This window comes from Buceros rhinoceros, unplaced genomic scaffold, assembly GCF_000710305.1.
Source record: "Buceros rhinoceros silvestris isolate BGI_N320 unplaced genomic scaffold, ASM71030v1 scaffold9849, whole genome shotgun sequence".
Classification (NCBI taxonomy): Eukaryota; Metazoa; Chordata; class Aves; order Bucerotiformes; family Bucerotidae; genus Buceros; species Buceros rhinoceros.
The window spans coordinates 621-22,999 of NW_010433280.1; the positions used below are offsets into that span (position 1 = coordinate 621).

At 36.1% G+C, this 22,379-nt stretch overlaps 1 protein-coding gene across 1 annotated transcript in view; it reads right to left on the bottom strand.

Moving 5' to 3' along the window:
* Positions 1-22,379, bottom strand: part of LOC104500410 (nesprin-1-like) — a gene marked incomplete at its 3' end in the record, with an annotated part of 40,559 nt that overhangs the window by 240 nt on the left and 17,940 nt on the right. The window contains exons 8-19 of the mRNA XM_010144049.1: positions 20,458-20,565; positions 19,516-19,653; positions 18,367-18,531; positions 15,201-15,313; positions 14,473-14,641; positions 10,752-10,848; positions 9,196-9,398; positions 6,115-6,279; positions 4,531-4,683; positions 3,959-4,102; positions 3,461-3,634; positions 1,932-2,090 (exon numbers count right to left, since the gene is read on the bottom strand). Coding sequence (XP_010142351.1) covers positions 1,932-2,090; positions 3,461-3,634; positions 3,959-4,102; positions 4,531-4,683; positions 6,115-6,279; positions 9,196-9,398; positions 10,752-10,848; positions 14,473-14,641; positions 15,201-15,313; positions 18,367-18,531; positions 19,516-19,653; positions 20,458-20,565 — 1,788 coding nt within the window. The remainder of the gene's footprint in view (positions 1-1,931; positions 2,091-3,460; positions 3,635-3,958; positions 4,103-4,530; positions 4,684-6,114; positions 6,280-9,195; positions 9,399-10,751; positions 10,849-14,472; positions 14,642-15,200; positions 15,314-18,366; positions 18,532-19,515; positions 19,654-20,457; positions 20,566-22,379) is intronic.

Genomic DNA, 22,379 nt, shown 5'->3' on the forward strand with positions numbered 1-22,379 from the left:
TGTTGGTGTAAAAAAAAAAAAAAAAAAAAAAAAAAAAAAAGAGATGGCACCTTCTCACTGACTTTTATTTGCTCTCTTTTACCATGACCTTACAAAAAACACATTTGATTGGTGTCGCTCTTTCAAATATTTGCTGTTTACAAGAGCTTCTCCCTTTGATGTGCCTATTTTCCCAATTTGTAATACTCATACTAAGGCTCATGCTACTTTCATCTTTTATTCAAATAAAAGTGGGTAGCTATCTAACATAGATGTCTCTGACAGCTTCGACCTAATGCCTCTGCCATTTGGCTAGTGCTTCTTTCCTAAAGCCTGCTTTCAAAGGTAAAGCACCTGGTGTCACTAAAAGCTTGTCATTCCATATTTCCTCATAGCAGACCACCTCTTCCTAGATCGTGCTAGATGAAGGTGGTTTGTCCTACAGATCCAACTAGTTCCATGCCACAGGTCTTCTGACCTGGAGCAGGTTTGTATGATTATCACACTAGTAGGCCAGATGCGAAACCAGGTAGAAAGCTACTTAAAAGATAGACAGCAAATTTTGTGGTTTAGTTGCTACTCTGAAATCTTCTTGTTTTGAAGCCTAGTCACAGCTCTCCATTACTGAGCGCTGTAGTCTGTCCCAGTGTACTGCATTATCCAGTGGTCATAGTTCCATTGGCGAGTAACAGAATTTACCAAGAGAATTGAACAGTGCACCAGTTCAGCAAGGTAATTCCAGCACTGCTTACTAACTATGCACTTTACCATCCTCACTGATTACAAATCCCACTATAAGGAACCATAATGATTTTACCCAGTGAGTGAGTTAATCTGTAGTTCTCAACTTGAACATCTTGCTAAAGCTTTTCAAAGTTTCCTGATAAAAAAAAATTGTGTGTAACAGTAGAATTAATCAGGAATGTATTCTTTAGATGAGAAAATGCCAGTTTCCAGATCCATAAATATTTTAACTCTGGGTATGCCATATTTTGTATGGTTATGCCATGTTTTATAGGTTTATTTTCTTACACAAAACCAGATAAATCACCATCCATCTTTATAGGAACAGAATAATTAATATTTAACGTGGTAAATTTTTCAAGCTACAGTTGTATTTGCTTCTGTTACTATAAGTTAAACTTAAATAACTTATTTCTAAATTGTAAATAAAACCCCACTGATCCTTAAGTACAACCCACAAAATACAGTATCAATTTTGAAATCTACCCCTCAGACACAGCTCTTTACGAATAGGTGATTTTCTGTAGCTTAAAATTCCTGAATCCTGAAAACAAACCCAGCATCTGGAGATCTGACTCCAAGATAATGAATAATTTCATGCTAGAGAGGGGCTAGACCGGGGCTGAGAAGCTCGAAAACATCAGTCGGGCTAGTAACGACATAGAGCTCTACAGCTGAGGAGGACTACAGCCCAAAGTGTACACACCTTTACATTAACAAATGCAAATACATATTTGCAACTTTCTATATTCACAGTCCACTCCATTTTCTGAGGAAATACAAAGCCCAGTTTGTATTTGCAAAAGTTTCCATCTTCCACGCTTTGTGGGAATTGGGATATATGGAAATACAGGAACAAATAATTAGCCAATATAACAAAGTCAGGGGAAACAAAAGCAATACAGCCCTAACAGGTGGATTTCAGGTTTCTCATTCCAAAGGAGCCTGAGATGTGTGAAAGTTCTCCTTAAATCTCAGGTTCCTATGAGGCAGGCATACCTCTGAATAACTGCATGGAGAACTTGACCAATCAGTCCCCTAACCACTTATTACCTAATACAGACAAATCCTTCATTAATAACTTGACACCAGAGAGAAGAGCTCTCTTTGACAGCAGCTACAGAGTGATGCAATGGAGATACGGTAGGATGGATGGGTTGTGTACGAACAAGCTTTCAAAAATATGCACCAACATATGACAAAATTACCTGAAAAGTAATTTGAACTTGTGTAACTTTCTTCTGAAATGTTGACTGATGGAAATGCTGTAATACCTCACTTGAAGCCACACACTGCACGATACTTTGACTGTTCCTCTCAATCAGGGACAAATCTTTCTTGCAGTTTTCTTGATAAGCTACGAGATCCTGAAAGAAAAAAAAATATATATATCCACCCTGGCCAGGAACAAAGGAGAGAAAAGTTTGGCAAAATAACAAGAAGATATTTTTTGACAGTAAGACCAAAAGGGACGAGGTCAAAGCACCATGACAAGCAGACTACACAAAATGCTATACGGAAAAAACACAGACCACACAACTTTCTCCTTGTATGCAGAGTCCTGTGCCCAACTAGAGCTCTAGCTATTTATAAAAGAAGACACAGACGTATATGCAAGCCTTTTGGGTAGTTTTAGAGAATGCAAGTTGATACATTATTCTGTGATTTAATTTTACGGGATGTTTCTATTTATCGTAAGTAGGCAGCAGTGAAAACAATAGACCTAAGAACGAAAACACTCAGTAGCAGGTTGAGATGTCAACCTTTATTGCCTTCCAACAATTCAACCTTTCATGTCAGCTATTGGAATTCAGATTTCATTCCAAATGGCATTAAGTAATTAGAATTATAGGTTTTGTTTTTTTTTTTTTAAAAAAAAAACAAGATAGAGACAAGAAAAAATATGCACGTAGTTGCACAGGTGGAAAAAAGTTTTTAAAAATCCTGTGGTGAGGGAACTGTTCTGCTATTGAAGGTCACTGCACTCCTCAACACAAATCTCTGTTTACTTTCTGATCAGCAGAAACCAGCACATTCCATGTAACTGAGGAGATTTTGGTTCCTTGGTTGGCTAATAGCTGCAGAAGACACATGTCTTCTTGTGACACTCTGGGTCAGGTTAACCTTCAGAAGCAGAGGAAAGAAGCACTCTTATGAACTGTTCCTTAACCTCCACGTTGCACACATGACTCAGATGGTCTTTTATGAACAGAAGATGGTTTTCTCAAGAAGATAGATGGACTGGCTTGATTCAAGCTCACCAGATACTTTTTCACTCAAATACAATGAAAGCTTGAAGTCACTGGAAAAGAAGACCCTTCTTGTTGAATTACTGGGCCAATCATCTCCGAGTCACTATAGGCTTGAACTAATACATACATATATGCATATATGAACACACAAAATTACATGTCTTCGTTCCAATTTTTTTTTTCAAAAAGACTCTAAATAGCTTTAAAAGACTGCAGCTATTTACCTATATTACCTGTCAAAACTAATGAAATGTGTACATCAGTTTTGAGGAACTACCTAGACCACATGCCACACGTACATAAAGATAAACTAGGAGGGAACACAGGTTTCAATCTTTGCATGTTTATGCCTAGCTGCTTTTAGGACAGGCTATGTTTGTTACCTGAGTATGAAGAAACATTTGCTCCACTTAATGAGTTGCAACCCATATTCCTAGAAAGCTAATTGTAAGTACTCAGAGGCAGCAAAACATTTTGAAACTTACCTGGGCTTTTTGTTTAAGAACAGTTGTAGGCTGTGCTTCAGGATCCAGGATAGAAATTATTTCATTGACTTTTTCAAGAGATTCATAAAAATGTGTGATTTGTTTCTCCAGTTCTTCCAATGGAGACAGCAGATGCTGGCATTCATACAGCAGGGCACAGGAATACTCCTTAACCTTTGGCCATTTAAAAGAAAAATGATTATTAAAGAAGTTGTGAAATTCGATAAATACCAGTTTCCTCTGCATGTAGGTCCATACAGTTGCTACCTGCCTCTTTTGAGATAGATCAATCCTTATCCTGATTACTTCTTAAAGAAAAGAATATTGAATTTCAGGATGGTAGCCTCAAAGTAGTAACATTTTCTCCACCCTGAATTCAATCTATTATTACTATAACAATGTATTAGCTCTAAAGGATGTATCTGATCATTTATGTAGGGAAGATTACTATTTGTCAGTTCAACAGTCAACAATATGTGTAGAAAAATATTCTGCAACCTTGCTCAGCTGCTCTTTGAGCCTTGTCAAAGTTCCAAGCATTTCATTCACTTCCTCTTGAGGAACTTCTTTTGTAACAAGCTGCGCTGTTCTTGTTACCATTTTGTACTGAGCTTCCATCGCAGGTAATTTCTGCTTAATATTCTGAAAAAGTGTTTTAAAAAAATATATTTTGGCAACAGCATTCACAGAATTTACAAGTTTGTTCTCAAGAGACAAAAGATATATATTCCAATTATCAAATTTGCTTTGATTGCTGATTTTAGAGAACACTGGACCACAGTTCAAATGCATGAAAACTGCCAAAGGGTGTTGGTCAGCTCTCCGAAATATGACTTGAAATGACACAGAAAGAAATATTTCCAAAACACTGTCCCACTGGATATTATCTAGAAATGTCACTCACAGAATACAATGATTTATATCAGCTATACAGGGATTATACAAAAAAGCCCTACTGGTAAGACAAAAATGGAAATGTATACTAAAATGATTTTATGCTCTCAGAATTAAATACTTACAAGTTTCTCTCTTATGAAGAAGAGCAAAAGGAACGGAAGGAAGACACTTACCTCTAAATCTTGTACAAACATTTTGACATCAAGGAAGGACACTTCTACAGGGACTGAAAATTTCCTGTTGCTTCCATCAATAAAAGCTGTCAAATGGGCAACACCATCCAAGTACTCCTTCCTCATTTTGTCCAGTTCATCTGCTCGAGCATACTAAGAAAATGCAAAATAAAAAGAAAAAATCAAAAAATCAAAAAATGACCAAACCAAATAAGGCATTTGGCAATTAAGTAAAGACTTAAGAGAATTAGCATGTTTTCAGTTCAATTGCCTGCTGGAAAAATTGTATTCAACAAACTACAAAATAATGGAAACTAATCTTCAGAATCAGGCAGTAATAGTCTGCATTAGTTTCAGTACTGCTGACACTAAAAAGAACAATATCCATACAAGAGGTAGGTCTTTTTTAAGTTTTGGATCAGTTAGATAGGTAATGTCAAACTCTCATCTGTTTCTAACCTAGAATCCACATCTGGATGCATTTCTCATTACTGAGAAGTATCGATTTTGAAAATTCAACAAAGATAATAGAACATGAAAATCCCAGAAAAAGTGAAGGATAAGGGAAATTTCAATTAAAAAAAGCTGCAGAAATAAGAAACACAGGTCTTAGAAGGTAGAAAGAGTGTGACAGAAATGCTGAAAAGCCAGTGAGAAAAACCACAGCCGGCACACGAAAAAACCTGCATAAGTAGGGGAAGAGACATTTACATCCTGGGCATTACTGTTTCCACAGTGAATCACCCTAAATATCACCAACAAATAAAGCCTAAGAACATTCTATTCAACAGTTTGGAAAAGTTACAATAAAAAAGGAGCAATTATTACTTGCTCTTCCATTTAACTTGACTGCAATGGAAATAATCACGCCAGTAAAGAAAATAGATTCAGCATCTTCAAACAGGCAACTGTTATTTAAAATCACTGGCAGGGAAAAATATGTATATTGACTACGCAAAGATATTTTCTATGTGTTTTGGATGTGTGAAATACTTCTGTGTAATTTTATCTCACATATTCCCTTTGCTTTTTAAAGAGCAAATATAGAAACAACACTTCTTTTCCAACCAGTTGCATCTCTTTCCTGAGAGAAAGAATAGGTTTTTTCCATTTATTGGTGCCTCCTGGTGCACAAGATAGATAGAAGTAATGTCGGCCTAATCTGGGGAAAACATTTAGTTAATTGACCTACATTGTACCTGCTTATTGTACCAGTATAATAATTGATGGTAACATTCTTTAAAGAGTAATAAAAATACTCACTTTCACTGATTTCAGTGCTTAATTTTACAGAGCTCACAATAACAATAGCTACTTAAAATCAACCATTTTCTCCAAGAAAAGCTACAGATTGTACTATCTGAAAACATCCAAAAATAAAAAGCTCTATAATCAAAACATAAACAAAGGAAAAGTCCCAATAAAATTAACTGCAGCAAGGGATTAATTTTTAATTTAAATAATGATTAACAGTTAGGCACGTTAGTAAGTTGTTCTGTAATCCTGCTAATGGGGCAAACGTGTCTTGCTTGCATGGAAATGTCCAAGTAAATAATTAAAAGTAACTACAGCAAAACCACATACCTGCTTAACTTGCATAAACAATTCTCTCCATCTTCCATTTAGCAACAGAAGCTGCTGTTTAAGGTCTCTGGAAATAGTCTCATCACACGTTTCTATCAGAAAATTACCAGCATCATTCATGGCTGTGTGCTGTTGGATCCAATGAGGTAAGTGCCGGAAGAAATCCTGAAGAAAATTAAAACTTCTAAACCATTTTCAAACAGTCTTTAACTTAAATAATGAAACTAAAATTCAATCACTAGCTAAAAGCTTGATAAAACTCTTTGAACAATTATCCTCTGAAGTTTTTCATATCAGATACGCCATAATATAATTTTCGTCTGTGAACATGGAAGTAAAAACTACCATGTTTACTTACAGCTCATTTTACTCCAGTGAGTAGCTGCAGTTAAACTAATGGAACTCCTCCTTAAGAGAAAGCTCCAAAACTGAAAACAGTTAGGGCTCATCTAATTTTTGTCTTGTCTTGAAACACTATGGGCTGATAATAATCTGGGCCATATACAGAGTGTAGAGAGATTCACTCCTCCTGTGAGCCATATGCAGCTTTCCAGGGTTTGGCATCCCAGAAGACCTGAAAAGACTGATTCTTTATCACTGCTTCCTCCTACTTTGAAGTAGGTAAGTGGGGAGGAGAAAGGGATGGTTGTCACTGATATTCCCCCTCCCCGCCCCGTTCCAGTGAAAAGGCCTAAACAGCCTAGATGTAATGGCAAATGCTTCTGTGCATATTGTAGGCAGGTACAAATGCATCAATTGGTAAAGAAGTCAAAGACAAGCTCCATCCCTTCCTTTTCCCTGTTCAGGAGGATGGGCAGTTGTTCCTAAGGCAGGTATCGCCAGGCACTATGACTAAGGTTATAGCAGTAAACAAAACAGGACTCAATCACTGCCCCATGACAGTCAGCATCTTTTCTGACATGGTTTTGGCTTGTGCCTGCTACCCTTCTCCCAAACAACGCACAACTCAATGGACAGTGCATGGCAAGGACTGTTCCCACAGACTGAATCATGAGGCTAGCTTCCTTTCAGAGAGAAAGAGTAGCCACAAGGATGCAAGCTGAACCATGCCACTTGGTCCTCACGACTAAGGAAGGGGCGCTGACCCATTTTATTTATGACTCTCCTTGTTGAAGAGAGACTTGAAAAACATACAGTGTTTTAAATTCCTACTGCTGAGACCAGTAGAGTACAGGTGATCTGTAGTGATGTATCAGTGAATAAATATAATCATCTCAGTAAATTGCATGTGCTGTTTGAATCTTCCTTCTCTTGCAGTGGAGCATAACCCTTGCATTGTGCAAAGACTACCCTCTGTAGGCACATCCAAAACAAAAAAAGTCTATTAAATCTGGCACTGGTCAGGCTTACTAGAGGTCAAGAAGGAAAAAGCACATGGAATAAACTATTTGTGTCCTTACTCCCACACATTTATTCCTACAAATCATTATCTTCCTCCGACCTTGCTGGGGAGGTCTCTCCATTTAGAGAAGCCAACCTAAAGCATATGTAAAATTTGGACAAGTTTGGAAGGTACTATGAAGCAAACCTCACTCTCAACTAAAACAATGCAGCTCTTTTTAAGGAAGTCTCTCAATGAGATTTAGAAAGCCCTCTGATACCCTTCGAATACGGGCATTGGACAAAGGTGTGGGAAAGCTCAGTTACAACAAGGTTATGAGAAGTGCTTAAGAGGTAGATCAAGTAAATAAAGGAGTTGTAGGAGGAGTGGTTTGTTCATTAATACAGTTACTATCACATACAAATATGCATCTCAGTCTACAGGCAGATTACGTTACTCTCAGTAATCTTTAACAGCTTTGAGCCAATGTAATTTTAAGGAGAAATTATCATTTTGGGAAGAATAATGCTTTAATGTCTGAAGTTTTCAACAATGCTTTTTGAAACTCTTCATATATTGAAATGGTGCTTGTACATATATCAGAAGTAGTATTTGTTGGATTTAGAATAGAAATCAGGAGCAAGTATATTCTTTATGGATACGTTCAGATTTCTATTTTGAAAATCTTTAAAGGTAAGATTATAAAACTGATCAGAAGTATATATTCTGATTTTATTAATACATATGGATATAAGAATATTTCATTTTAAACACTTCCAAGTTACTTACATAAAACATACACAAGGAGCTAAGATCAGCCTGATCATCCTTCCTGCTCAGTAATAACAACTGCTGTTAAGTATATTATGCTGGACTACTGAATCCTTTTTACAGATTTATTTTATTTATTTATTTTTACAGATTTATTTTAAAAGCGTGTTCAATTCTATTACATCAGTTTAAATTAACAAACTTTTACCAAAAATTATACTGTTCTGACACATAAATTGAAGTGCTCATTCCTGACCTGATGTCAGTTTGACATCTCACAGCTTAACCTTGTTGTTAAGAGCTCCATAGTTGCTATGTTGTGATTGGGTGAAGATGTAGTACCTATTAAATGCCAATTTGAGTCATTATTGAAGTTTCACAAACATAAATCTTAGCACTTCAGAACTCCAATATTAGAACAGGAAAAAAAGACATCTTTTATGTCTGCAGGTTCCCAAAAGGAACTGTCCAATAGATTTCCAAAACACCAGGGAAATTGATTAATTACCCATCAAACATAACAACAAGTATTAATAATATTGTTTTGTGAAGGCAACTAATACTGAAATCTGTCATCTATATGGTAGAAAAATCAGTGGAAAAAAATTTTTTTACATGTCTTTATATGCAGCACATGACTATGAACTTTGGCATTAAGAGATGTATTTGCCTTTGAGTGAATCGTGTAACCTTCCTATCTCTGAGCAATACTGCTGTCCTATGTTCATGTTAGGGATGACCTTAACCACGTTATCACAGATGACGCCTTCCTTCACTGCATAGAAGTTTGTACATGCACTATGTGCAAACATTGAAACACTGATGATGAATGTAGATGGTACACCAGAAACTGAAAAAACTTCTCAGTCATGTATGACATTTTGTAAAACAACATAAACAAATGCAAAAACATATTCCACATTTCATAATTTACAGAACAGTCAGACACACGTGTTGCTAGTGCATACCTTTTTAGAATGTTCAGGCTGATTCAGCATTTTTTCAGCATCTTCCAGCCAAGCTTGCAGACCGGCCACAGTGCTGCTGTATCTGTCCCAATTAGCAATTACCTCTTCCAACATGCTCCTTACGCTTCTCACCTCTACTGAGAGGTTCCTCCACTGTGCAGTGGTTTCACTCATGAATTTCATCACATTCTCAACTTCTTCCACTGAGGTACAGGAAAGACGTAGATTATTTTGGTTCATTATTACTTCTGTGAAGCTTAATTTCATGTTACGCTTAATCACGCTCATCAGAGAATTACATAGTAGTGCAACTTATATCTCAGTAGGCCTTTATATACATATGCTTAGTTAACAGCCAATTTTAATGCAAAATTATGACTGAGAAAGTAAACCTGTGAATTAGTCTAAGGCAAGTAAATGAGTGCTGTATTAAAAAGGTCACAGTGTGTATTCAGCGCGGTGTTAATTTCTAATCTGTAATAAAAACATCAAAAGAGAAAGCTTCCTTAAAAAACAAATAATAATAGAGAAGTACAAACACATACTACATCTGCACTGAAAAGTATTGAATGATATTCTGATCTTCCTTCCATTAACTTTAAAACCAAACTGTAACTAATTTTTGCCACTTAAGTTTTAGTATTTTCCTCATGGCAATAAAGGAACAAGTGTGTCCTCATTCTAGAAAAAAAAAAAAAAACCCAAAACCAAAAAACCCACAGAAGGACACAAGCAAATCCTGAGACCTCATAAAATATGCAGAATATAGATAATTTAGCAAACGTCTTTTAGCTAAGGTGTCCTCTAATTTGCACTGCTGTTTCTGAATTCATATATGTGAGTAGCTACCCTTTAGAAAAGAATTTGTTATTTGATTTTTTAAATAGCATTGAATAAGTATTTGCAAAAATTGTTTACTTTTGTAAAATTTGAGTGTCATCATCATCAACTTAAATCTCATAACAAAAAATATACCCATTTTCTCTCCACAACTGCCAACCACTTTAGTAGCTGCAGTAATCCTCCACAGACATTACTGCGTGATCTCCTCAGCAGAGATTAAAGTGATCTCATGTCTGTGATTATTTAGGTCAAATATTGCCCTCATGATTCTCACTGAACTCAGCAGTGCTCTGGAGCTATAGGAGGCAGCTGTTGAATCAGCTACACATTTTTCTCATGTATATCAATATTTCAACTATTGTTTTGGTTCCTCTACAAGTCTTCACCGTTAATGAAGAATCTTCAATAAATCAGGGGATAGTTTTGCTGCTACGCTATACTAGGAACAACTCTCTCATTTATCTTTTTCTAGTAAATGAAGCCAATCCAGAGAGCATTTCCAGGCATGAGAACAGGCTGCTCTGTACCAGCTGGCTTCATGCTAAAGAATATGTGAAATTGCTACCAGAGGCTACAGCCTCTCTGGTGAGCTGCAGATGATGTACAGCTCTGCTGCACAGAAGAAATGAGTATTAGGACATCTTTTCAGAGGATGCTTATGTGTAAAGAGATTCAAATGCTGTCCCCATGACAAAAGTAACATAGGCAGTTACCTGAGCCGTTCGCTTTGGCATACATTTCAGCTGCTCTTTTCAAGATCTGGTAAGTAACCTCATACTGCTCAAAGAACTTACTATTTTCAATAACAGACTGAAAATGAAAAAAAAAAAATTACAACAGACAAAATAAAGATAGATATTAAGGATAATATCCATGAAATTACATTAGGACAGTGATGGCAGCTCTTAATTTTTTCATCATTATAAAATACTAAATTATCATCATTATAAAAGAATATGTAAAATTTACCTTTTCAAATTAATGGTACAGCGGAGTCTCCTTTACAAATACAGTTTATATACTTTGCATATAGAAAGATTATTTAGTATGTTCTTAGACTTCTAGTTCGTGACTTGTCAAAACTTTCTAGCACATGGTACTTTGAACATGCAGAAACTGAGCAATTAACTAAAAATTATTTAATGGAAACTGCTTTACACTGAAATCTAAGTGGAATAATTTTAATAAAAGAGAAAATGTCATCCATATAGGTCACCATAAACACCAAATCCAGTTAAACTTTAAAAATTGCTCCTATAGAAAGCCTTTGCAGAAAAGCAGGTTTCACTTTAAGGGAAAACATTTGACTTATCCTTCAGTTTTCCTTCCTTTATAATTGGTGGAAGTATGATATAAGGAAACACTGCACAAAGAGATGCTTTTCCGAAGTGTGACACAGGGCTTTTGCTTTGTGAGTGATGTTTTAGCTAAGTAATGTGTTACAGCACAATGAACAATTTATCTGGGAATGTTTTGGTCACAAAGTTATGGCTCTTTATCATTTACGCCTCTTCATCCCTTATGGCAAATGACACTGACATTTTTAAAATGTCTTTCAGAAAATGTTACTTCCTTTAAGGGCTGTACAGAATTATAACTCTATATTAAACAAGCATATTATATCTTGCATTGCCACTGTCCAAAAAAACCCAGAAAACCCCACTTTTTTATGGGGCTTTTTTATTGCCTTACCTAATGCATTTATCTAGAGTTCCAGAATGTTTTTGTAACTTACAGTATTTCCCATGCCTCCTCAGTTATAGATGAACAAAATTAGGGCACGTACATCTCACATATGCCTACATAAGCTTTGAAACATCTGAACAGACAAAATTCTATGTGCATTTTGGTAAAACTAGGTTTTGAATGAGGTCAAAGTGCACTGTGTTTTGTGGAGGAGAATTAGATTTTGCATACTCATCAATCCACAATATCTAAACATGAAAAGTAGTTTAAAAAATTAATCTGCCAGCCAATATTTATGTAAAAAACTTCTAATTTAGAACCTTTCACAGTTGCTATGTCAAATCGCCATCTAGTATGTAATCTAGAAATGTGTTTATAACCAAGGAAACTAGAACTCAAGGACAATCAGGATTTTCCTCTGCTTTACTGTTAAAGAAATACCTGGAAGTATAAAGAGCTACATGCTTTACCATAAACGACATTATGAACTCTGACTTTCACTGTTGCCAAACTCACACACACCAGACATTTTACCTTGAACCAAAATCTGCAAGTCTTCATATGAGGAAGTATAAGATGGTATCGAGCAATTTATACAATACTCAAGAGAAACTGGAAATTTTTTCAGAAATTAAATATAGTAATTTTACTTGATTAATAATGTCTCCCATCTGACAAGGTCCCTTGAAGAAAATATGTAGCTTTTTCCCGAATCCACACAGCATGCAATGCTAAAAAAAAAAAATCTAACACAGCAATTTCAAGAATTTCAACAAGATCCGTGGGTTAAAATCCATGGGTATCTGTACCCAGTATCTCAATAATAGCTGAGACTTTGGTACAGTATATTCTTCAGTATATTGATGTGTACAATTTATGCTGACCTTTATTTCTTGTATATGACAGACAGGTGAAAAGAAGATGGGAAAAAGTAACAACCACTGCTTTTATTTTTAAGCTACAGTACATAAATATTTTCCAGGCATATGTTCTATAAAGATCCTAACTACGCAAGTTCCTAGAACGCTGACGTTGCTCAGTCTGCTTTGGCAGACAAACAAACTTACATTTTTATCTCCTGCTAATATAGTCACTGACTACAAGGTACTGACTACAGCTTTCCTACATAAGGCTCCTAATTTACTGAAAGATTTACACTTGGCTCATGGTCCTAGAAAATTGCTCTCAAGTAAGCCAAAGCAAATAAAGTCTCTTTCCATCACTGGACACCTGGAAGGAGCCAGAAGTTAAGGCCATCAGGAACGTAAGTGAACTCTATTTATCTTCTTGTCCCAATTTCCTCGTTTTGATGTTGAAATGCAGTTTCATATGAGATGCAAGGAAGCATTTTCTTTCCCCTAATGACCAGCTCAGCATTAGTGGTCTGAAGCACACAAACAATGGTGACAATTGCAAAATAACATAAAATGCCCCCACTGAATGTTAATTTTGAAACAAAAAATAAGAAAGTGAAAGGAAACAATAACCCAAAAAGTTGTTATTAACTTCCTTGTCCACTACCTTACTTCCCTTGTAACCTTTTAGTAGTTTTGCAACCATCATATAGAGTATACAAATTGATTCTAACTCCTAGCTATTGCACATCATTCTAGAAAACTGTTATTTTAAATAACCATCTGAATTTTGCAAAGTTATCTAAAACTAAAAATTCGAGCTTATCTCCTGAATTTTTATGTGTCCCTAACTGCTGAAGTTTAAACAAAGAAAGGGAAAAGTGTGAGCAGATTGTCAGTTTTCACTGAACATACATTGAGTTTGCTTCCCAAGGAATAAGAACTATCAGGCTTTGAGTCATCAGTTACTTTCTCTACACAGTGTCTTGGCTCTGAATGGTTCTACAACCATCTGAATTCTTTCCAAAAGGAATTTTCCTGTGCAATTTTCCTCATATGGATTAGATAGATGGGGAAAAAAGTATTTACCCCAGCCCTGGTTTTAAAAGAATCCGTCACGCCCTAATGTAGAAGTGGAGCAGTGATACCAGCCCACCAGCCACTTGGCACTCCAAGTGTGGAATTAACAAGAAACGGTGGCATAAGACATAAAGAGAACATGCCAATGAGCATTTGTAAGTCAATAACCTCTCTTTCTTACCATCACACATGGATGATGCAGATCTGGAGCAATCTCCTTCCAGAACAGAAATAAAGTAATGGGTTTAATATACTAATGCTGATCAGGAGAAGAAAAAACATTCTGGAAGAGAATAAAATGACTCCCCTATCAGTATAGTACATTGAACAAGTACACAGAGGCAGCGTAGCATTTTTTGCTTTTCTGCATTTGGAAGACTTTTAAAAAAGTACTGTGGGGGACTGCATGCCAAAACCCTCTTCTATCTCTACACTTAAGCTGCGTATAGTCACTAAAAGTGGAGTTGTAAAAGAAGATGAAATCTTTGGATTTGCTATCTAAGCTAAGTAAAAATCACGGATTTGGAACCTCCAGATATGCTTGGTAAGCTGATGGTTGGACAGCTATCAGTTGGGACATTATTTCTGTTTTTGAAGAGATGGTGCAAAGAGAATCACTTTCATTTTTAGCCTCTACACTAAAGTTCCTCCATGGCGAAGACAGATTAAACTCTGAAAAGATATTCCTTAAGAATAGCTATAAAGTTGATGACTGGCATGTCTCATTTCTGTTTCTGTTCTTTTATTAATTTCCAGCAATCTTAAATAAGAATATTTCAAAAATAATTATAAAAGGAATACAACCCAAACTTACAATATAATTTTGAAGAAGCAGTTCCACTGACTCTCGCCTTCCATATTTGATAATCCATGATTTTAACTTTGATTCTGCAAGGACTAAGAGTGACAGTAGACGGTACTTCAGTTCCAGAAACTCCATCTTCAACAGATGGAGCTCAGATGAAGAGACAACAAAATTAAACCTATAAAATGAATGACACTGTAGTAAAACACAGCAATATTCATGCAGGACAGACTGTAAGCTTTAGTAGCAGTTTTAGATATATTTAGATAATAGGTATTTTTCTAATCTTTCACCTCATTCAGAGTCTATAAACATTTAATTATGCATGATGATCATTCTGATGACTGCTCTTGAATAGCAAATTAATTACATTCATAGAAATCATCAGTTTATATTCATTACTAACTTTTGCAAAGTCATTTTTCTTTTCTTTTTTCACATGCATCCTGGCTGTTGTTACATAACATTTCTTCCAGGGACAGGTAATAACAGGATCAATATAAAAAAGTATTCCCTTCCCAAATCCATAGCTTATTTTGATTCTTATCAATCTTTAAAGCACCAGGCTTTTCAGAATATTTTTATATATATATATCCCAGGATGTTTTTTCTCCTGATTTTTTCATGCTTGCCAGTGAGAAACAGAATTAGACGGTGATTTCTACATGCACAGATTAAAAAGCAAACAGGTTCCCTTTCATTCACAGAGGATTTTTATTTCAGATTGAAAGCCTTACCTCTCTGCCATATCCTCTAATTGGTCAGGTGGAACAGGCACTCCGTTAACAGACCTGGCTCCGTGGATCTCATGGAATGCCTTTTTGTGACCGTCTATGTTTTTCAGCAGATCCTGATTTGATTTTAAGGAAGAGGGAGAGATTGAAAGGGGGAGGGGGGAAGAGAGAAGAGGGAAACAGAGAGAGAGAGAGAGAGAGAAGGCTCACAGTAGGCTATCTAACTAATAAGCACAATTTTAAGCCTTCACCGATGACTCAGTGTAGTTAACTATTTGATCATGCTCTCACATTTGCATGCAAGGTTATGCATATGACAAAAGCATTTACATCAACTTGAACATTTACATTTACATAGGGAACCCCTTAAAAGATGATCTGCTAAAGCTGTGTCTAACAATTATGAAACATTTTAAAACAGAGCATACACTGCAAAGGTTTAACAAACTAAGAATTTTTAATTGCGTTAAATAATCCCTGAAATGCAGTCTGTGAATAGTCTAACACTACAACAGCATCATCTTGCTAAATTTACTCTTTACATCTTTATAACAGATACTAACCTTTATTAAGTATAGATTCAAATTTTCAGCAACTAAGCTACTCCTCTATATATAGGCAGAAGATCCATAGCTCCTTATGTAAGTACAAATTCAATATTTACTGAACTTTTCACTCTCTTCAGCCGCAAAAGATTTCGGGATCACTAGCTCTATATTGAATGCAGAATGTGGTACCCGACCTGTATTCCTGTGATAAGAATTGTACCAGCAAAAACCTTACAGCAGAGCACATTTCAACTGTAACTAAGCAACACCGCTTCAAACGGCTTCCCGGAGATTACATATTAAAATGAATGACTGGCAGTAGTCTTTGAAGAGATACTGTAATATTAACACGTCAAGTCCCCAGCGGCTGAGAGGACACAGAACAGTGGGTATTTTACTGCATACAGACAGCTCCTGGCACAAAGTGCTCAGAAGCCTAAATGCAAAGGAAATCACACAAAGGTCCCCCTTTCCGTTCCGAGGAAACAAAATGCAGGCTTGTGTATTGATCACAGACGTCTATTTATTCCTATGTGCTGAGGAAGGGTTTCTCTCCAGTCAATATCCAGTAATTGCCCAGCACAAATTAATGCTAATTCACTGGCTCAGCTCACCAAATGGTCCAACCATCTGCATCAATCCACCTATATTGTCATTGTTCTCCACTTCAGCCAACACCTTGTTGTGAAATGAACTGGTCTTTCTCAGATGCAAGTGATGCATTGATATTACCATGGTGAAAACTCCAGTGAGGGTATCCTGTGACTAACATATTCTCACATAAAGGAAAGACTTGGAACAAGTATTTCAGCTAGCTGCATTTGAGACCTTGCCAGACAAGAGGGATGCCCCTAACATGAAATGGTAAATCAAAATAAAACCCAGTATTTTCATCCAACATCAGCTGGAAGCCCACGAAAACTTCCATATAGAATTCTCATGAGGCAAAATCCTGCTGTGCAAAATGGCCCTCAACAAGAACAGACACTGTCCTTAATGTCTGGATCTTGATGGCAATATTACCTGAAGTAAACTTAAGTGCTTGTCTGATTCCATGAAGCTTTGTCCAAATCAGCTGGTACATTTTGTATTAGCATCAAGATGGCCATAAGCTACAAAGTTCACTAAAATAACCCATTGTCAGATGAGACAATGATATACAGAAAGTGATGACGTTATCTACAGAAAATCATAACAAACAAATCCAAAAAAATCCCTAGGAAACAAGGTCTGAAAAAAACCCCTCACTAATGCATTTCTGGTACTACCCAATAGCATATTAGGATTCATCAACACAAATACGAGCAACAAAACCAGAAACAGATACAATTACACATGCTTCTCTTGAAAAGCTTTCCCCATCTCATTCCCATGGGAAAACTCCCCTGGCACAGGCTAATGTAAATCAAAGTTTATTTGTTGGCATAAAACAAATTTCTGATGCATCATTTCTGATGCAAAGAAGAGAGAGTTTAGGGCAGATTCTTTTGTGTTTCATATGAACATATCTAAAGGAGGTCCATAGCAGTCACATTATAAGAACAGAAAGTTACTTGCTTTTTTAAAACAAATGTTAAATCTTATGGATTCTGAAACATTTGATGTTAAGAAGAAAGCTAATGAAATTTAGCATTACAAGAAATTTCATTTCCTTGAAAGAAAACTATCTATTTCCCTCAGATTTTAATATTGATTTGGTTAACTTTTACTAGCCACCACTTAAGTTAGAAGATCTGCCACTATTCTAATCAACACTAATCAGAAGACCCAACTGACCATCCAGATAAGTGTCCATTGCTGGTCACGTTTGTTCCAAGATGACCATGAAACTTCTCAGCTTTTCATTATATGGCATTACTTTTTAATAAAAAACCCACCCACATCCTGAACACAAAAATTAACAAAACCTCAATCAAGTTTTAAAATAGTAGGGTCAGAGGAAAAAAAGCCATATAAACCAATACAGCCTTACTGCCGCAACTGCAGCCTTTCTCTATACCATCTTTTTCCTTTCTCTATCATATTTACTGCTTCAATTTCCTTTATCATCCCGCCACCAGTTTCTGTCTATATATTTCTCATATATATGCACAGACAAACCTCACACTTTTGATTTTAAATGAACACTCTGGCTCAGCAAAGAATAATGGTAAAGTTATTTAAATTCATTTGGAAAAGTTTCCTGTTTACCACAGGAGAGGGGACTTCTCATACTATTTGACATCACTACACTATGAAAATTCACTTAATTCTATTTTTTTCTCCCAGTGCACCTGCACTGCCAGCACACTTAGCATATTTGCTCTCTTTCCTGTTTCACCTAATGAATTCATACTGGTTGGAATTTTACCCAACAGAAATCCTAGAATGGGGAACAATTAAAATATTAATACCTGGTATTTTTCAGATAAAAGAAGAAGGAACATTCAAAGGCAATTTTGTATATTGCTTTTAAGATACACAGATATCACAGAGCAAGTCATCTCTAAAAGACGCCTAGCTTTAGCTACCATCAAGATGACACCACCCACAGAAACTAGAAAAAAAAATAATCTTTCTCTGTATAGTATGAGTAATTTACAGCTTTGGAAAAGATAAAGAATGAACACATGTAGATCTACCTTATGTTGTTCAAGCTTCCGGTGTATTGCATTTGCTGTTTCCTCATGAGCTTGGTGAACAGCTACTTCTTCCCTCAGAGCAGCCTCTGCTCTATAGAGCCAAGCACCTATGGTACCCAAAGGTGCAGGAAGAGATTTATCAAGGTGGATGTGCCAATCAAGTAGCTAGGAAATAAAAGTAAGAGGATTGAACTTCCTTCCTTGCTTAATTACACAAGTATCTAGAGAAAAAAAAAAAATCAGACTTTAGACTGTAAGACCAAAACCCCACATAATGGACTATGCTTGAGAAATAAACCTAGGTATATTATTTCACACTAGTTCTGAAATTAGAGTGTTCTTATAGACAAGAATATCTCTATAAGGATGCATTAATTCATGTCTTTCCCTCCCAGAATGGTAACTGATTTACACATATAAACTGGAACAACTGACAAGCTAAAGATCTAGAATTTCATCAGCTGATAGGCACAGAAAGGGGTGCGAGGCCTTCTTCAACCCAATGTCATTTTGTTCATGCTCCTGCATAAAATCTTTTTATCTCTATTTTGAACATATTTTCTCTGTGTAAAATGAGTCTCAAAGGACTGTGGACTTGAGAATATAGCAGTAAAATACATTATCATACTGGCAATCTCAGCTATGGGAGTGAAAAAAACCAATGAAAATTATGTCAAAACCACAGAATATTTTTAAACAGTCCCGCAGTTAAATATATGACATAAAAAAATCCATGGATATACACTGAGTAATGATTTCAAATGTACAATATAACCATTTTTCAATATAACAAAAAAAAAATCTGTGTAATTCTGAATACTTCATCAATAAATGAGGATTTAATGGTATTTTTGACCTGGCTGTGATAGTAAGAAATTAATATTAGTATTTTATATTAATTTTGTAATAATTGAATGAAAAATCCCAAGCAAGTTATATTGTTTGTCCCAAATAATATTTTACTAAATTGTTAATAGTGTAGTAAGCGTTCTCAAAACAAATGCAAAATCATTCAACGTTGCTAGAAACTTGGTCCATTTTTAGGTTCCTAATGCCTAATAAAATCAATAGCAAAGAGGCATCTAATTTATTTTAAATTATCATCCTTCATTCAATAAAAAATGTGTAGCATAATAATTTTCAACTCACCCTGGAAGAAAGTCTCTCCCATGCTTGCTTCACTATAGCTTGATCAAGTGATAGTTTACCATCTTTTCTTAATGACTGGGTTACAAGTTCAATCTGTTTCCTTTTTACTTCATATTGTGCTCTGAAATGCTTAAATGACTGCACAAAGAGAAAATCAAACAATGTAGTACAGAGTAAAACAATTACATTCTTCAATATTTATGGAGTACCACAGCCTATGGCGATTTTGTACTGATAGAAGTCCTAACCCTTCCCAAAGAGGAGTAGCAGTAAACTTGTATTTTCACACTGAAATGCATTTTATTAAAGGTTTTAATAAGACTGTAGAATCCCCCAGGGAAATATAGGAGGGACTTTTCAGGCATCAGTCAGATGCCTGAACCCTATATGAAAGGAAACAATTGTTTTAACAATCAGATAAACTAACAAATGGATTAGATGCTACTTGGGACAGACTGTGGCTGGTTTTGGAGAACAGCCAGGCTTCGGGCGAAAATTTAGGCCAAAATTAATATTGTCTTTTTAACCATTAACCTAATGTTAGAGATGGGTTAAAAATTAAAGTCTAAGCCCTGTCCTCTCCACCTGTCACCTCATCCAGCCTTCAGTCATACCTCCCATCTGAGCTATATCACACAGGATCTGGAAGGACTGTACAGACACATGCTCACTTCTAACTAGGACAGTCCTTCTTCACACTGCTTGAAAAAGCTGTGTTAGGCAAACCATCTGTGCACTGTTGTATGTAGCAAAGCTGGAGATGACATTATAATTCCTCCAGCAATAAAAGGCAAGACAGTTTGTGTCCTTATTTCTTTAAGCTACAGTATATTGACTTGCATCCATAAAGACTGCATAAAATACTGCAGCACATGTTAAACATAATAATACAATAATAGTGACACATAATAATGACATACCAAAATTTTCCCTACTGCTTACCTGGTATTTCTCTTGTAAGCTTGTTTCTGCTACCTGTACTCGAGCTACGTCTCTTTCAAATTGTTCTGCCCACACTTTTAGGTCTCTCAGCATCAGTCTCTCTTCCTTCTGTGATTTAGTACAACCACACATACAACAGAAAACATTGCAGCCTATTAGTAGAGGTGTCAGGTATAGTCCAGCAATTAACAACTCTCTATCAAGATCACTAGTTATAGTGAAAGCCAATGGAACATCTGGGCCCAATTCTCTCATCACTTCACTTCACACGGCCTAACTGAAAAGCACTTCCTGAGTGTAAAAGGAGAACTCAGCATCTAGACATGAGTCTTATAGTGAAAAAATCATGACAACTTGGGACATTACAGTGTCAGAGATATTACTTGCAGTTCTCATCTGATGTTATATGAACACCAAGTCCCTTAAATATACCTCAACAGCTAATTTTAGTCTTCCACATATTTGCAAGGTCTATTTTCAGTAAAAGTTGATTGAGTTGAGACAGGAGAGGATTACATCATCTTTTACCAACATTTATTATCTGGTCTGCTATTACCGAAAAAGAAAAAAAAAGAAAAATTTTCTGAGTGACCTCAGGACAATCCTTGACACCAAGCTCCAACTTTGGAAGTTGACGAAACATTTTGATAGAGTATACTTTAATAAGGAAAATGAAAAGAAAGAAAGAAGGAAAAGTCAAGAGTATTCAATTTCTTTTCCTCCCATGCCATTTATGGCTTTGAAGAACAGCATATTTGTTTTACGGTTTTGCTTTAACACTTCAGTCTGTCATGGCACTGTTGCTTTGCAGGGCTGCAAAGTTCTCTGCAGAATTCAGTAACTTGGCAGTGAATAGAAAAATACTAATAGGAAATCTCAGTGCTGTGAGCATATGATAAGATTAGCAAACAGAAAGGGGTTTTTTGTGCACTGTGTAAGGAGGCTAATTAAGGAGGACACAAGTGTCCATCTCAGATTTCGAACCAATGAACCATACGTGCTGGCTGTTAATCAGAAGCTACTCTTTGAAACTGAAGAAGCCATATTACTGTAAAATTTCCCAGAAAGATATATTACAGCAAACAAATGTAATACCACATCACAAGTTAATAATCTAAAATGAGTGATGAAGTTTCAAGCATCACTTGAGTGAAATAAAACTGGACCATGTGATAAAAAAGAGTAGCCACTGACTGTATTTAAGAAACAAAGTACTTTAAAGTACTTTTTTTTTTTTAACCTGGGGAAGGAGCCAATTATAGTTTCATTTTTGAAAGCTGCCTCAAATATGTAAAATATAACTTCCCTTAACAATTTTAAAAGAGCTATTGCTTCATTTCGGCTGAGGAAAGGACAGCATTCTCAGACAGAAAAGAAACCCTTCTTTGATGTATTTCTACAAATTCTCTTACTGATCCTTTACTCAAAACAGGGTAGTTGGTTTGACAGCATTTCCACCACAGATTGTGCAAATATCACAGGTATTCTACCTGTTAACTTACTACGTAAACTCTTAGCTGGGTAGATGCAGCGAGGTTAACGTGATATTAGAGCAGCTGTGCTGGAGCAAAGCTCACTACAGCTCACACTCCTGTCTTCTAATACTCGCCAAAAGCTGGTACCTGAGAAACAGTGTAGGACACATATGACATTTCGCAGCTCCAGCTATTTGCGTTGCTGGGATTAGCTTGACTGCACATACTGTCCCAAGAATCCAAAATTCCTAGTGCTTCCAACCTCTCAAATAATTTAAATATAGAGAATTCCTCTTCTTTTGGTCTTATAGTTGGCTTTGTGCGTGAAAAAATAACATCAAGATTCTCTGAGACAAACAGTAAAGCCATGACTATTCCTCTATGAAAACAATAACAAAAAAAGAGAATTCCTAACTCATTCAGCCATCAACACCCCCACACCCCCCC